This window comes from Tenrec ecaudatus, chromosome 16 (assembly GCF_050624435.1).
Source record: "Tenrec ecaudatus isolate mTenEca1 chromosome 16, mTenEca1.hap1, whole genome shotgun sequence".
Classification (NCBI taxonomy): Eukaryota; Metazoa; Chordata; class Mammalia; order Afrosoricida; family Tenrecidae; genus Tenrec; species Tenrec ecaudatus.
This window is the reverse complement of record NC_134545.1, coordinates 19,113,218-19,129,414: the sequence shown is the minus strand read 5'-3', so window position 1 is coordinate 19,129,414 and position 16,197 is coordinate 19,113,218. Positions and strand designations below refer to the sequence as shown.

Below are 16,197 nucleotides of genomic sequence, written 5' to 3'. Positions count from 1 at the left end.
TGATCTCACACTTGCTGGCTCATGGACTGTGTTAGGCAGAATTCTCTAGAGAAACAAAACCAGGACACTTATGATTTTATATATATATGGATAGGTTTATACAGCGAGAAGGAATATAACAGCTAATTAGTCCACACAGCACTACAATGGGTTCAGTTCAACTCACTTCCCTGGAACAGCTAATACAGTGGAAGTCCTTTAACTTACATGGGCTGCTGGGTCTTCTCTCTCAGGCAAGGCAAGCGGAGTCTGCCCACAGGCAGCAAGCAGTAGGGGGGGTCACCAACAGTCAGTAGCTTGGAAGCTTAGCGAAGCAGGCCTGGATGAGATATCGAATGCATATAATGCAAGGTGACAGGATCAACCAGCCTCAAGCTCAAGCGATGTACACACCAGAAGCAGGTCTTGAAGGAGTCTCAAGCTCTAATGACATGATCCACGGTTGGCATGCCCACAGGTAGTGTATCTCACAGGCTGAGACAGAGAATTAACTAAAGCAGTAGTATGCTCCAGCATGCTCTGATCACCAGAGAGCAAGAGACAGGAGGGAAGGCCTTGTCAAGCCATTTATTTCTTTGCCCTCCAATCAAACTGTGACCTGATTAATCTCTCATGTTCCAGGTTGGCACAACGTATCACACGGACGCTATTTAAAAGGTAGTTTGCATACAACATTGATTTTCATTTTCTCCAAGGACAGTGCCTGCCTAACTCTCTAATCTGCTATTCTGCCTACCCAGGCTATTTCTATCTACACTTATAGCTACTGCTGGGGAAGCAATCAGTCCCAGGTATAAAAGAAAGAACCCGAGGTCCTTCTCAGGTCTGGCATATAATGTCCAAGGCAATACAGAGTCAGAATCACAATGTGTTTGTTAAAGGGGGTGGTGGTCAGATGGCAACACACAGTATCCTAGTCACCTTAAAAACATTCATCCACAGACATTGAGACATCGAGTCAATTCCAACTCATAAACCAAATTCAAACCAAACTCATTGCCACAGAGTTGATGCCAACTCACAGCAACCCAATAGGACAGGGTCGAATTAGCTCTGTGGGTCTCTGAGACTGTACCTCTTTATGGGAGTAGAAAGCACTCTGTTTCTCAAGAGTGACTGGTGGTTCTGAACTGCTAACCCTACATGTAACTACTATGTCACTAGGGCTCCATTCCAATGAATAGTGACCCCATAAGAGAGAGCAGAAGTGCTTCCTACGTTTAAAAACAAAACAAAACAAAACCCCTTACTGATATCAAGTTGATTTCAACTCCTAGAGACCCTATATAGGATTTCTGAGACTGTAAATCTTGAAGAGACTGACTCATTATTCTCCCTTGGAGCAGCTGTGGGGTTTGAACTGCTGACCTTGAGGTTGGTAGCCCAACACAACACCTGGGCTCACTGCCATCAAGTTGATTCTAACTCATCGCAGCCCTACAGGACAGAGTAGAACTTCCCCATTGAGTTTTCAAGGCTGTAAATCTACAGGAGCAGAGAGCCTCATCTTTCTCCCACAGAGTAGCTATTGGGTTTGAACCAAGGACCACATGATCATCAGCCCACTATACCACCAGGGATTTTTTTGTGTATGTCATTTTTTTATTGTAAATTGGGTAAAAGTTTATAGAGAAAATCAGCTTTCCACTAAATAATTTGGATAGTTGCCCCCCCCCATCTCATTGATTGTAATCTCCATAATAAAATATTATCTCACTTTCTCCCACTGTTTCCGGCTTCTGTTCCTCATTCCTCCCTAGCCCTTGGGCACATGCTGCCCTGTTGATCTCAAATGGTTGATTATTCTCTGGGAGTTGGTACTTTCTTAGTGTTACTGTTCCCCTTAGAGCAGTGGTTCTCAACCTTCCTCATGATGCGACCCTTTAATACAGTTCATGTTGTGGTGACGCCCAACCTTAAAATTATTTCTGTTGCTACTTCATCACGGTCATTTTGTTAGTTACGAATCATAATATAAATATCTGATATGAAGAATGTATTTTCATTGTTACAAATTGAACATAATTAGACATAATTAAAGCACAGTGATTAATCATAAAACAATATGTAATTATGTGAGATATTTATGTGTTTTCCATGGTCTTAGGTGACCCCTGTGAAAGGGTCATTCAACCCCCAAAGGGGTCACGACGCACAGGTTGAGAACCGCTGCCTTAGAGACTTATCCATTGTTCAGCTAAAAAGTGCACCAGGCCTTGAATATTCAACTCTGGCATTATTTGGGGAGGGAGTTATGATTCCATGAAAGTGTCACTTCAAACTAAAGGCTTACCATGAAACATTGCCAAGTTGCAAACAGAAACAAAATCAAAACCAGACACGCACCTCTCCACAACAGCACAGCACTGATGTCTTTCTCTGGCCGACAAAACCGACCTTCCAATAAAACCATCACATTTGGAATTATGAGGTGAATGTAATGTCAACTGTTGGATACCTGGAATTTGGTATGGAATTTTAATGCAACAAATTATTGCTGTTGAGTCAATTCTGATTCAATGGTGATCTAGAGTTGATTCTAAATCACAGTAGCCCTGTAAGACAGAGTACAGCTGCCCCCATAGAGGGTCAAGGCTGTGGATCTTTACAGGAGCAGACAGCCTCTTCTTTCTCCCTCAGAGTGGCTGGCAGGTTCGAACCCCACCCCCTCCCTTGAGATTACCGAAATCATGGATATAATCAAACCATGAAGCGATCTGCTCATGTGGCTTCTGTCCAGATGTTCTCCCACATGAACCTCAGCTCGGACTCACCATGTTTCTACATGTCCACTGAGCTGTGTCCAGATTAGGGTCTTCTGTCCTGTTCCTGTGCTGCAGTAATCATGACTGCAAGTGTTCCACATGCTCGGGGTACATCGGGCGTGCCCTCACAAGACGCTACAGCTCCCCACCCTAAGCATTTTTGTCTTAAGTTAAAGACAGAAACCATGTGATCTAGAGCAGGGAAGGAGGAGGAGGAGGAGGAGGAGGAGGAGGAGGAGAAAGGTTTCCTGGGAAAAGCAGAATTAGGCTGGTCCGTAGAGAAGGACATCATGCTTGGTACAGTAGCTGGTGAAGGAGATAGATTGACACGTGGCTGCAACCAGGGGGTTAAACGGGGGAGCGACTGTGAGGATGGCACAGTACCAGGTGGTGTTCTGTTCTGGAGTACAGGGGATCATTTTGGGTCAGAAGTGACTGAATGATGCCAGGCAATCACAATATTGGGGATTCAAGTAGAATTATTGTCAAGGAAGCCCACTGGTGAGATGGACTGACACAGTGGCTTCAACAATGGCCTCAGACATAGCAATCATTGTGCGGACGGCGCAGGGCTGTGATAACACTATGAGTTGGAATCAATTCGACTCCTCCTGACAACAACTAAGATAGGTAGGAGGCCTAGTGGCACCGTGGTTTAAGTACTGGGCTGCTAATTGCCGGGCGAGTGTTTGAATTTACCTGGTGCTTGTGTGGTAGTTATATAATTGTCAATTTGAGAGGATTAAGAGTGAAGGGGTGGAGTCTAGTCTGTCAATCGGATCATAGCCAATGAAGCTTCTGTGTGGGCATGGCCTTCTCCTGAGAATTCTGGGAAATCTGGTATTTCCTCCTTGGAGGCAGGAGACTCTCTGCTCACACCCTGGGAGATACAGCAGCTGACAAGACACATGGACCCACTCTAATGCAGAGACCCCTGCCAGCACCGAGAAGTTTCCAATGACACTGGATCCAAAGACTTTCTATCCACTGGCCTGTGATCTTCTACATTTGGTGTCATTGCATGTGTTTCGTGAGTCTGAAGAGGACTTTATAGATTGCTATTGGACATATGGGTTAGTATCGGACTTATGGACTTGATCTGGGCTGGGATGTTTTCTCAATGTTCAATTGCTCTTGTATTCAAATATCTTTCTTATATACATATGTGTGTCCATGGATTTGTTTCTCTAGTCTACCCAGACTAACATAGCTTGGCTAGAGGCACTGTGCTGCTGTAAAGCTATCCAGCCTCTGAAACCCACAGGGGCAGTTCGGCTCTGTCCTACAAATTCCCTGTGAGTTGGAATCTACTCAATGGCAATGGGTTTGGCATGAGATACGTAGGATTTGAATTAGGGGAGGTAAGTAGGCTGGCTATGTGTTTGGAGAGCCGCGGATGGGGAGGCTGGCTGTGGGACACAACCACCCTGGAATATGAGCATCTGAATCTTACCTGTGCTCACTGAAGACAGAGTTATCCAGAACAATCTTCTCTAGCAGCTCCAGCAGCTCGTGGGGCAGGTCGGCGGCCATGAAGGCCTTGATAGTGCTGGAGACTTCTTCGGGATCTTGAGTTGCTGGCAATGCTGTCTGCACCACCTGGGTGTTAGAGGCTGTGTTAGTCCAGGAAGACTAGAGAAATAAAGTCATAGACACTTATATATGTATAAGAAAGAGCTTTATATACAAGAGCAATTGAATATTGAGAAAACATCCCAGTCCATATCAAGTCCATAAGTCCATTATTAGCCCCTATGTCCGATAGCAATCTATAAAGCCTCTTCAGACTCATGAAACTCATGCAATGACACTCACTGCAGGACAATCACAGGCCAGTTGGTGGAAAGACTTGTGGATCCAGTGGTGGTGTAAGCATCCCAGCACTGCCAGGGGTCTCCACGTGGCTTCTCCAGCTCAGGGCACTAGCACAGTTCTATGTGTCTTGTCAGCTGTAATGTCTCCCAGGGAGTAAACAGAGAGAGGGAATCTCTCACCTCCAAGGAGGAATACAGGAGTTCCCAGAATCCTCAGGAGAAGGTCATGCCCACACAAAGGCTTCATTGGCTATGACCTGATTGACAGGCTAGACTCCACCCCTACATACTTAATCCTCTCAAATTGACAAATGATTATATAACTACCACAGAGGCATTTGAAAGAAATGGACTCAGGAAAGACCATTCAAGGTTGTCCCTGTGACATGAACAAAGGGCCAGGACTCCTCTGAGCACTCTGGGGATATGCAGAGCCTGGGGAGAATGGGCGGTTCTCGGGGGAGCTAGCGAAAGAACACGTCGGAGTCAGTTACAGGGATGTCTCTGCTTGCTCTGTCTCAACAACCAGGTCTTGTTTCTTCCCCACCCTTGAAAGGGATGCAACTCTCTTATCTTTGCCCAGTGAATCTACTGACTTTATCCTAAAGCCATCAGCACAGTGTGCTGCATAGGTATTTCAAATGCATGCTTACTTTAAGTTTTCTTCTTCCCTTTTTTAGAGCCACGCTTCGTGGCTAACACAGACTTCACTGTTCTCTGTCATGCTTGGTGATGCCCACTGGCATCTTGGTAGCCCTGCGATGGCACCTCTCCATGTCCACTGGGTCACACAGCAGGGCTACCAGTGTGATCAAAGCTCAAGGGAGCCATCTGCTCACCTGTCTAAAGGCCGATGGAGACCCACTCTCTGAGGGAGAAATGGTAAAGGACCAGCTAGCCTCTCCTTACTAGAAACTTAACACAGAGAGGAAGATAGTGTGCTAGAGGGCACACGTCCCAAGTAGCAGCTTACTAGAATACCAGCACTGTGCTCTCCGTACATCCAATTTCCACTACCACTGCTACTGAGTGGATTCTACCTCATAGCAGCCCTGTAAGACAGGGTAGGCCTGCTCCACAGGGTTTCCAAGGCTGTCAATCTTTACGGAAGGAGATGGTCTCATCTTTCTCCCTCGGAGGGCTGGTGGGTTTCAACCACTGACCTTGCCATTAGCACCCCAATGTATAACCAATGGGACCACCAGGGCTCCTTCATATCCAATTGGGGACTGCCATCTATCATTCAGGCCAGGTTGCCTATTTATTAGAGGTGGGCAGTCCACTGGTCCTCTGGCTGTGGTGTGCTCCAGGGCACCCTGAGACCCCACAGTCTACCAGGGAGCAGATTCTCGCAGTCCCAGTTGGCAGAGGAGAAGTTCTAGGTGAGGAGTCCTGGCGGGCAACTCAGACGGTTGTGCTTGCGGGAAAGATGGGCCTTGACACAGCACCCCAAGCCCATCCAAAAGTCAGATGCATTCACCGGCACCTGGTTAACAACCTCGAGTCACTCATTCTTGACAACCTTAGGACACTTTAGAAGCACATCGGCTAGTCCAAGGGCAAAAACGATTGCTATCCATTTGCCTCTACTTGGGCTGTCCCCTCCCTAAGGTTATCTTAGGAAACAGCTTCCTCAGAGGAGACTTTCCACAATAAGCTTGTGTTCCAGACAACGGCAGCCTGCCACTGTCATTATGCACTCCAATTAGAGGGCCCAGCGGTTTGGGTCTTGTGTCCCACCAGGAGGTGGCTATGAGTATTCCAGGGGTAATCATAGGGCCAGCACTCCACACAGGGATGTGAAAACCAACGGGCTCTCTCAGGATCCTGTTTCTGGATGTGGTTCCGTGTGGTGCCAAAGTCCCTCTTGCCAACATGGAAGGACCTGCAGGTCATACCATGTGGCTGGACATTACCTGTGTGGTAGTTACATAATTTCACATCAACTTGAAGATATCAAAGTGTAGGGGTGGAGTCTAGCCTGTCAATCAGGTCACAGTCTGATAGTGCCTCCTTGTGGGCATGGCCTTTTCCTAAGGAGGGCTCTGGGAACCCAGCTGCCCCCTTTGCTTCCACCTTCCTCCTGGCTGACGAACCCCTGGAGATGTGTCCAGCGCCATGGGATCCACAAGACTTTGTACTCATTGGCCTGCATTCTGCATCATTGCATGTGGCTACGTGAGTCTGAAGGGGGACTTATGGGCTAGTATCAGACTTAGAGACTTGAGCTGGATTAGACTGGGATGTTTTCTCGATATACAACCACTTCTTGCTATAAAGCTCTTTCTTTCACATATATGAATGCCAGTGGATTTTTTTCATAACACGACCTTGAACAATGTCTGATGTCTGCAGGCTTGGAGGCAGATCCCTGCCGGGGTGCGAGGAGCGTTCTGTCCTTGGTCCTTTGTTATTCAATGTTAGGGTTTTTGTTGTTTTTAAATGCCAGATGTGGAAGAAATGTATTAAATTTGAAGAGGACAAACTTTGGAGATGGATAAGTCTGAGGTTGGTGCTGTTAAGAGACGCTGAGTAAAATCAACTTCTGTACATTGAAAAGTACAGACTATTTAAAACAAATCAAAACACGGGCAGGAAGAAATACAGGATAGATCAGAAGAAGGTGAAATTCAGATAAAGTCATGTCTTCCGGCTTAAAGAAATTGGTTGGCAGGTTGACACTAGATACAAAGGAGGTGGATGTTTTCATTGATCCCATGTTCAGGACTGAAGCCCACTTATTAGACCAGAGTCCAACTCTCACACAGATCTCCCCCACCTCTAAATGGTGTGCCCAACAGCACAGGGAACGAGTGCTGCTGACAATGGAGGGCACAGTGTAGCAGGAGACACAGACAGAGCAGAGAGTGCAGTGGGTTGTGAGGCAGACCCCTCAGCCAGCCCACACCTGGTCAGGAAGCTTGGGCCCCAGCACTAAGCACCTGATCTGTGGAGACACCTGAGCAGAGGAGGGCGAAGCATAAGGGCCTCACATCCTTTGGCAATGTTATTAGGAGGGCCAGCCTCCAGAGACGGACATCATGCTTGATCCAGCAGAGGCTCAGTGATAAAGAGGAAGACTGTGAGCGAGATAGAATGGCACAGTGACTGCAACTGTGGGCTGAAACATGGCAGTCGAGAACACGGTGCCAGACCAGGCAGTGTCTCTTTTCTGTTGTCCGGAGGGTCACTGTGACTTCAAGCTGGCTCCCTCGCACCTAGCAACAAGGACTGCAGAGGTGGAGCACAATACAAAGGCTGTTAAGACAACTTTGGGAGCCACTTATCTTTATCAGTTGGGAGGTGGAGGGGCGGGAAGACCTAGCATTCAGGCCTGTCATGAGACATTCTTTTATTGGGGCTAAAATGGATAAGGGCCAACTCCGTGTCTTTAACAAATAACCAACCTCACCCTTGGTTCAAATCATTCGCATGGAAGCTACTTCCAGAAGGGAGAAAAGAAGAGCATGAAACCAAAACAAACTCAAAACAACAACAAGAAAACAAAACAAACTCTTGGCCATCAAGTGGAATCTGACTCACAGTAACCTACAGGGCAGTGTTGAACTGCCCCTGGTTCTGAGACTTGTAAATCTTCACAGGAGTAGACAGCCTCCCCTTTCTCCTGAGGAGCCACTGGTGGGTTCAAAGTGCTGACCATGTAGTTAGCAGCCTGATGCACTAGGCCACCAGGGCTTCTTTTGGGAAGAGACCAGAGGGCCCCAAAGATCTGCCCAATCATGCAGTTAATGTCTCAAACAGAACCGTGAAACCAGCCCACTGAGCCACATGGTGATGGGCACACACAACTCAGGCACATGCAGAGCCTGGGCTCCCGCAATTCACCTGGTCAACTAGCTGTCTCCTGTACGGGTTGGTTTCCTCCAGGACGTGAGCCCAAAGTTCTGGATCTTTCCTACGCACCAAGTAGCGGGCCTCGCTTTTGAACAGAGAATTCTCGTTGCAAACCTGAAATGAACGCAGGCATGGGTGTGGCTTGAACAGAGCACCAAACGGGAGGTGCTGGGTAGGACACATTTCCAAGTGAATCCTTTGTGTCTCATCACATGCTTGGAGAATAGATGCCGTCCATTGACCTGGGAGGAGCAGCCACCCACCCCTGAGAGTTATATCCCAGAGCTGCAATTCACCACCAGGGGACACTGAGTTGTTGACAGAAACCTGCCGCTGACAGACCCCGTGTTCCCACTCCATTGACCAAAGGACTGCACAGAAGCAGTGCTGACCAGTAGGGCTTTGGTCAAGGCTGGAGATGTCTTGGAGATGGGACAGCCATCTCCCAAGAAGACCCCTGAGGGTCTGTTGCTTTGCTCCTTGTTTTTCAGAAATGGGTGAGATTTCCCAAGTGGACTTCTTCAGAGGGTCTGTTGCTAGAAACTCACCAATTCCATCGAGTAGATTCCAACTCAGAGACCCTACACGATATGCAGAACTGTCCCTGAGGTTTCTGAGGCTGTCAACCTCTCTGGGAGCGGTCAGCCTCATCTTTTCCCCTTGGAGCAGGTGGTAGGTTCCAACCGCTGGCCTTGTAGTCAAGTCAACACTGGGCTACCAGTGAGGCTTCTTTTTGACAGTGGATCTTAACAGAGTGTCACACCCCCATCTGAACTAAACAGGAAGCATCACCTCAAAGTGCAGAGACCAGGTCTAAGATGTTGACCATCAACTACCATCAAGTTGATTCCAACTCATATTGACCCTATCTAGATAGGGTTTCTGAGACGGTCTGTTTTTTTTTTTGTTTTGTTTTGTTTTTAACAGGAAGAGGCACGGCCTCATCTTTCTCAGGTAGAGTGGCTGGTGGGTTTTGAACAGCCAACCCTGCATTTAGCAGCCTACACCCACCATCAGCCATTAAACTGGGTTTTAATAGAAAAGATGCAAACTAAAACAATGGTGACTTACTGCTATCTAACAGTAAATGGAGGAAAGTCCCAGTTTTAAAACTAACTAACTAAAGGCTCCCTCCTCCCCTGTGGAGCTGCCAGGTGAGAGGCCATGTCCATTCAGTCCGACCATGTCCACAGTCAAGGGTCCAAAAGTGAGACTGCATCAAAGTTGTTCATGTTCAACTCTCCATGTTTTCCCAGAGTCCTCCCTCCCCAGTGGTTCTGTTGATGCTCATGTCAGATTCTCTGAAGGGCTGGGGACAGACAGATCTATCAGGGTGCTTACAGTCTAACAAATGTTAGGCTCAATCCCATGAGAGTTGTTTTGTAATTTTTTTGGCCCAAAGAGCAAGAAGTATTAACAGCTGAAGAAGAACCCGTGCATGTGAATCATGGTGCTGGTGCAAAATATTGTTAGCTCCATGGCCCTCCCAGAAGAATGAACAGATCTGTCTGTGAGATTGCATGCTCCTGGGGAATCAGGCTAGGCAGACTAGGTGTCACGTCCTTTTGACATGTTTGCAGAAGACCCTGGTCCTTGGGGAGCAGTATCAGACTTGGTAAAGGAAAAGGCTAGCATCAAATAGGAAGATCCCCAAGGAGATAGGTTGACACCAAGCAACAACATTAACAGTGCATCTGGTTCCACAGCTCAGATGGCTTATCCAGGTCACACGGAAAGAAAAATGAAACTCGCATGGATTCCAGCCAGGCCAGGGGCAAGCAGGAGCCCTGGGGGAATGTGTCTAGCGTTACACTGTCGGGAAGAGCGGTTTCATCTACAGGGGACCGCTTGAGGAAAAGGAGTGGGCGAGGCGAAGACGCACAGCACGGGGTGCGGGGGGGTCTCCTGAAAACCTGCAGGCCGCTCAGGGTGGAGTCTGAAGAGGAGGCTGAGCTGGTCAGTAGGAGTAGAATGCATAAGTCCAAAGAGAACCGCATGGGTCAGGCTAAGGAGTTCAATGTCACCTACGAGGCACCAGGTGCAGAGAGTATGCACAGAAGTGCCACGTGAGAGTGTAAAGATGATCATCCGTCCATCCCACTGCTGTTGAGGGGATTCCTACTCACAGCAAGCCCACGGCACACAGCAGACCTGCCCCAGAGGGTTTTGGAGGCTGTCAATCATTATGGAAGCGGGCTGCCTCATCTTTCTCCTGCAGAGCAGCTGGCGGGTTCCCACTGTCGACTTCTCTAGTAGTGGCCCAACGATAAACCCATGGTGCTGAGGCGTTCGACCGTGCGGGTCCTAACAAACTGTGGAGAGCATTGAGGAGAACGGGAATTCCAGAACCCTTCACGGTGCTCATGCGGAGCCTGTACCTGGATCGAGGCAGTGTGTGAACAGAACAAAGGAAAACTGCGCGGTTTAAAATGAGGAGATGCGTGCCTCAGGGTTGTGTCCTCTCACACTTGTTCAATCTGTACGCAGAGAAGCTGAATGGTATGAAGAAGAGTGTGGCATCATGACTGGAGAAAGGCTCACTCACTCACCTACAATGGGGAGATGTCCCACCTTGCTTGCTGAAAGTGAGGAGGACTTGAAATACTTGCTGGTGAAGGTCAAGGGTTGCAGCCTTCAGGATGGATTACGGCTCAGTGTAAAGAAAACAGAAATCCTCATAACTGGACCAGTAGGTAACATTGTGGTAAATGGAGAGAAGATTGAAGTGGTCAAGAATGTCGTCTTGCTTGGATCCACAATCAATGCTTATGGAAGTAGCAGTCAAGTGATCAACGGACACATTATACTAGGTAAATTTGCTGCACAAGACCGCTTCAGAGTACTGACAAGCAGGGAGGTTACTTTGAGGACTAAGGTGTGCCTGACTCAAGCCATGGTGACTTCCAATCATCTCATCTGTACATGAAAGTTAGACACTGACTAAGAAAAACTAAAGAATCATCGTTGCATTTGAATTGTGATGCTGGCGGAGAATATTCAAAGTACCATGGACAGCCAAAAGGACACAACAGTCTGTCGTGGAAGAAGTCTGGCCAGAGCGCTCTTTTGAGGCAAGGATGGCGAGACTTCATCTTACATACTTTGGAGATATTATGACACAGTGGCTGCCACAGAGAGATCGAGCACAGGAGCCACTGTGAGCATGGCGCAGGGCTGGGCCCTGTTTTGTGCACATGGTCACTATGAGCCGGAGATGACTCGACACCTAATGACAACAGCAGAGTCAAACAGGACATAAACTGGTCAGCACCAGTGTCTGAAGCATAAGGACATCTCGTGTCTGGAGGAGGAGCCCTGGTGGTGCTGTGGGATGGGCGACGGGCTACTTGCCACAAGGTTGGTGGTTCAAACCCATTAGCCGCTGTTCCTTGAGAGAAAGATGAGGCTGTCTGTTCCTGTAGCTATGAGTCGGACTCCCCCAAGGACAGTGGGTTGGGATTTGATTTGGTGTATGAAGAGGGACCTCACGAGTCACCAGCACCAGGCATCGGGAGAACCCTGAATAACACTCCTCCCCACAGAGCACCCAGCTAAAGCCCTGACCAGGAGGCCAGAGCCCACCTGGATGAGCTGAAGATCACATTGTCCCCGCTCATAGACTGTGCAGGCCAGGTGCGGGTTCCTCTTCTCACAGTACTGGCCCACGACGATACTGTCATAGAAGGCGTTCTCTCTCAGGAAGTGCTCTGGGCTGCTGTTGCTGTCCACGTAGATCTTGGCCAGGGCATTGTGGGTGGCAGGCTCCTCACAGCCTTCCTGAACCCTGCTCTCCAGCCATGGCAGCAGTAACTTCAGTCTGTGGAAGTCACAGAGCATATGTCAGCGACATCCAGGGTGTCTCCTGGGCCCTTAAGGCTGCTTTCCAGAAACACAAAGAACCCTTCCCCCAAATAAAAACAACCCCCCTCCCCAACAAAAACAAAACCCTCTCACCCCATTAACTCCAGATTGCTCTGGAAACAAAATACAGAACTGGTTTCCAAACTGCCTTAGATTACTAGAGGAGCCCTAGTGACATCGTGGGTTGCTAACCAGTTCAAAACCACTAGCTACTTCTCAGGAGGAGGAGGAGGCTCTCTGCTCCCTTAAAGACAGACGGCCTCAGGGATTTCTAAGAAATCCATAGCTCCACCCTGCCTTACAAGGTCTCCATGAGTCAGAATGGATCTGATGGTTGTTCACTTGTTTTTTCTTTTTTTTAACAATTTATTAGGGGCACACTTGTTTTTTCTTTCAATTGTTCAGTTTCTTCTCCACTGGTTTTCCAAGGCTCACTAACAAAAACACCCCCAAACAACCTCACTGCTATTGAGTCAATGCCCACTCATAGTCACCCTACAGGACAGGACAGAACTGGCCTTGTGAGCACCGAGGCTGTCACTCTTTAGAGGAGTAGAAAGCCCTGTCTCCCGCAGAGCGGCTGGTGGTTTTGAACTGCTGACCTTATGGTTAGCAGTGCAATACTTAACCACTATGCCACCAGGGCTCTTCTCTGGTTATCCAGGACAACATCAAAGAATTCGATAGATCTATGAATTGGCACAAAGAAGACCAGCCATGAGACAGAACTGAAGTATTAGAGAGAAGTCTACATGCACTGTCATCGAGATGACTGACGCCCAGCCACCCTACAGGACAGAATGGAGCTGCGCCCTATGGTGTCAGAGGCTGTACGTCTTTACAGACACAGGCTGTCTCCTTTCTCCCACAGAGGGGTTAGTGTGTTTGAACAGCTGGCCGACCTTTGGGCCAGGAGCCCACAGATTACCTCCTTGTGCCCCCAGGGCTTGCAGAGAGAGCAACCAACGTAACCATGGGCAGCGGAACCCAGAGGGCAAGAGAAAATGTCACGCTCAGATACTTTACCGGTTTCTTTTTTCTACTTCGGCCACTAGCTCATCAGTTGGAAACTGCCCTCCAACCAGCATGATGAGCTTTTTAATGACCTCCTCACAACAGTCCACATCTAGCAGCCCTCCGACCACAGCTGGCGTCCGGCGAGGGTTGACCTAGGCAACAGTCAAGGGGGTGCCTTCCTCACTGCAGACCCAGGTCATCCGTGCCAGCCCCCTGCCCCACACCCTGGGCCTGGGTAATATGAACAATGACTTGAAAGGGCTCCCCTCTAACGGACAGTCTCTGATACACTGTTCGAGGTTAGAGGTGGTCTCTCAGGTATGAACGATCACCTCCCCCACCCAGTGGAGTTAGAAACAGCTGTCCCAGGAGTACCTTCTGGACGTAGGTCTCAATGTACTTGTGCAGGTTGTTGCGGTAGAGGTGTAGGATGAGATCGTGGACAAAGCCGAAGCGGTCACACACAATGATGAGTGGAAGCTGGTCTGTGAGCTTGGCCTCCTGGCTCAGAAAGCACGGGATAAGTTAGGCAGAGAGGGCCCCACAGAATGAGATCCCTGAGGCCATGCGCCTCCAAGGCATCCAAATTGGAAAAAAAAAAATCTAATCATCTTAACTTGGAATGCATGTAGGATTCCTAGTGTGAATCTAAGATAATTGGAAGTAGCCAAAAATGAAACGGAATGCATAAAGATCAATATCCCAGTCATCAGTGAGCTGAAATGGACTGGTTTTGGTTATTTTGAATCTGAAAAACACATGGTTTACTATGCCCAGACTGACACAGCCAAGAGCAGGGGTACTTAAACCTTTTAAACAGGGGGCCAGTTCACAGTCCCTCAGACCGTTGGAGGGCCGGACTATAGTTTAAAAAAACTACGAACAAATTCCTATGCACACTGGACGAGTCGGCTGCTAAGCAGGACAGGCAGCAGCAGCAAAAAACACCTGGCGGCCGGATAAATGTCCTCTGTGGGCCGCATGTGGCCCACGGGCCGTAGTTTGAGGACCCCTGGTCAAGAGGAATGGCATTTGCAGTCATTGTCAAAAAGGACACTTCAAAATCCCCTTGAAGTACAATGCTGTCTGTGATAGGGTTATATCTAGGCTCCATCAAGGAAATTGAATCAATACAACTATTACTGCTATTTACACACTGACCACAAAAGGTAGTGCTGAAGAAATTAGAGAATCCTATCAACGACTTCAGTCTGAAATTGATCAAACGTGCAGTCATGATGCGCTGACAGTTATTGGTGACAGGACTGCAGAAGTTGGAAACAAAGAGGAAGGAGCAGTCTTTGGAAATACGGGTTTGGTGATAGAAATGAAGGCGGAGATTGCACGACAGAATTTTACAAGACCAATGACTTGCTTGTAGCAAATCTTTTTCTCTCACTTACTACCATTGAGCTGATGTCGACTCAGAGTGACTCTATAGGACATGATAGAACTGGCCCGTGTGGGTTCCTGAGACTGTCACTCTTTATGAGAGTAGAGAGTCCCATCTTTCTCTCAACGAGTGGCTGGTGATTTTGAACTGCCCAGCTTGCAGATTCCAGCCCAACTGTAACTACTGCACCAGGGGTCTTTTTTAAACACATACGAATTCCAGATGGCGTGTGCAGAAATCAGAGTGCCTACATCTGCAGGAAGAAATGGCGGACAAGCACTGTACAGCAGCTAACACAAGGCCAGGGATGACTGTGGAACAGACCATCAGTAAGGTCGGGATTAAGCTGAAGAAAAATTAAAACAAGTCCCTGAGAGCCAAAATCTGGCAAGAAAGGGTCATATACATGGGTTTATTGCGATACTGGCCCTCTCTTGACAGTAAATGACAGTGATGAGGTAACAATGAAAATAATTTGATGGTTGGCGTGGGGTGTGGGTTGGGGTCACCACCACAGGAGGGACTGCATGAAAGGGTGGTGGCATTAGGAAGATCGAGAACCACTGCTCTAGGAGATCTGTCACTGGGGACCAAGGACAGGATTGTGAGACAATTCGGCTTCCCAACTCTTGGGCAGTTTGGCCAGTGGTTTTGCCATTCTCACACGGAGGGAGCGGGAGGGGCTGGCCACCCTCACCTTCAGGAAGTTCTTCACTCGCTCTGGGTGGTAGCAGTTACTCTCCCGGCAGATCCTCTCTACCTCCCTGATCTGCCCCGTCTTACAGGCAGCCTGGATGTACCGGAAGTGCACGTCTGCATCGTGGCTGAAGTTCACCAACGAGCCCAAGAAGAGGAAGAGGCCTACGAAGAAGAGATGTTCTATATGAGAGTGTCCTCATCTCCCTTTGCCTTGCCCACAGCCTGGTGTCACACTCCCTGAAAACCAGCCTCCGACAACCCTGCCCACTCTGCTGGCACCCTGAGCTCAAGCCAGCACTGATCTTCTATATGATTTCACAATCTACTTTAGGCACCGCCTTCCCCCACCCCCCACTTCCGCCAAGGTAGCTGGTTGGATTTCCACCATCTATGGAAAATATACCTGGGACAATTTTAAAAAAGCATTTTATTGGGGGCTCGTAAAATTCTTATCACAATCTACGCATACATCCATTGTGTCAAGCACATGTGTATATTTGTTGTCATTGTCATTCTTAAAACATTTGCCTTCTACTTGAGCCCTTAATATCGGCTCCTCATTTTCCCCCTCCCTTCTTACTCCCCTTCCCTCATGAACCCTTCATAATTAATAAATTATTATTATTATTTTGTCATATGGACAATTTTTTGGAGTAAGTTTATCTACCACACAACTTTTGCCAATTTGACTTTTTACCAGTGTATGACTTACTGACAGCAATTACAGAATCACCTAGGTAACTGTACCCAACCAGTTGGAAAAGATTCCTATTTGTACTCATTCCAATGAAAA

At 48.1% G+C, this 16,197-nt stretch overlaps 1 protein-coding gene across 4 annotated transcripts in view; it reads right to left on the bottom strand.

Moving 5' to 3' along the window:
* Positions 1–16,197, bottom strand: part of CLTCL1 (clathrin heavy chain like 1) — a 109,132-nt gene that overhangs the window by 37,078 nt on the left and 55,857 nt on the right. For all 4 annotated transcript variants that reach the window (XR_012780398.1, XM_075533404.1, XM_075533402.1 and 1 more), the window contains exons 14-19: positions 15,403–15,566; positions 13,688–13,813; positions 13,322–13,464; positions 12,017–12,251; positions 8,426–8,548; positions 4,219–4,364 (exon numbers count right to left, since the gene is read on the bottom strand). Coding sequence is in view for 3 of the 4 variants with exons in the window: in XM_075533404.1 (XP_075389519.1) it covers positions 4,219–4,364; positions 8,426–8,548; positions 12,017–12,251; positions 13,322–13,464; positions 13,688–13,813; positions 15,403–15,566 (937 nt within the window). In the remaining variant the exon portion in view is untranslated. The remainder of the gene's footprint in view (positions 1–4,218; positions 4,365–8,425; positions 8,549–12,016; positions 12,252–13,321; positions 13,465–13,687; positions 13,814–15,402; positions 15,567–16,197) is intronic.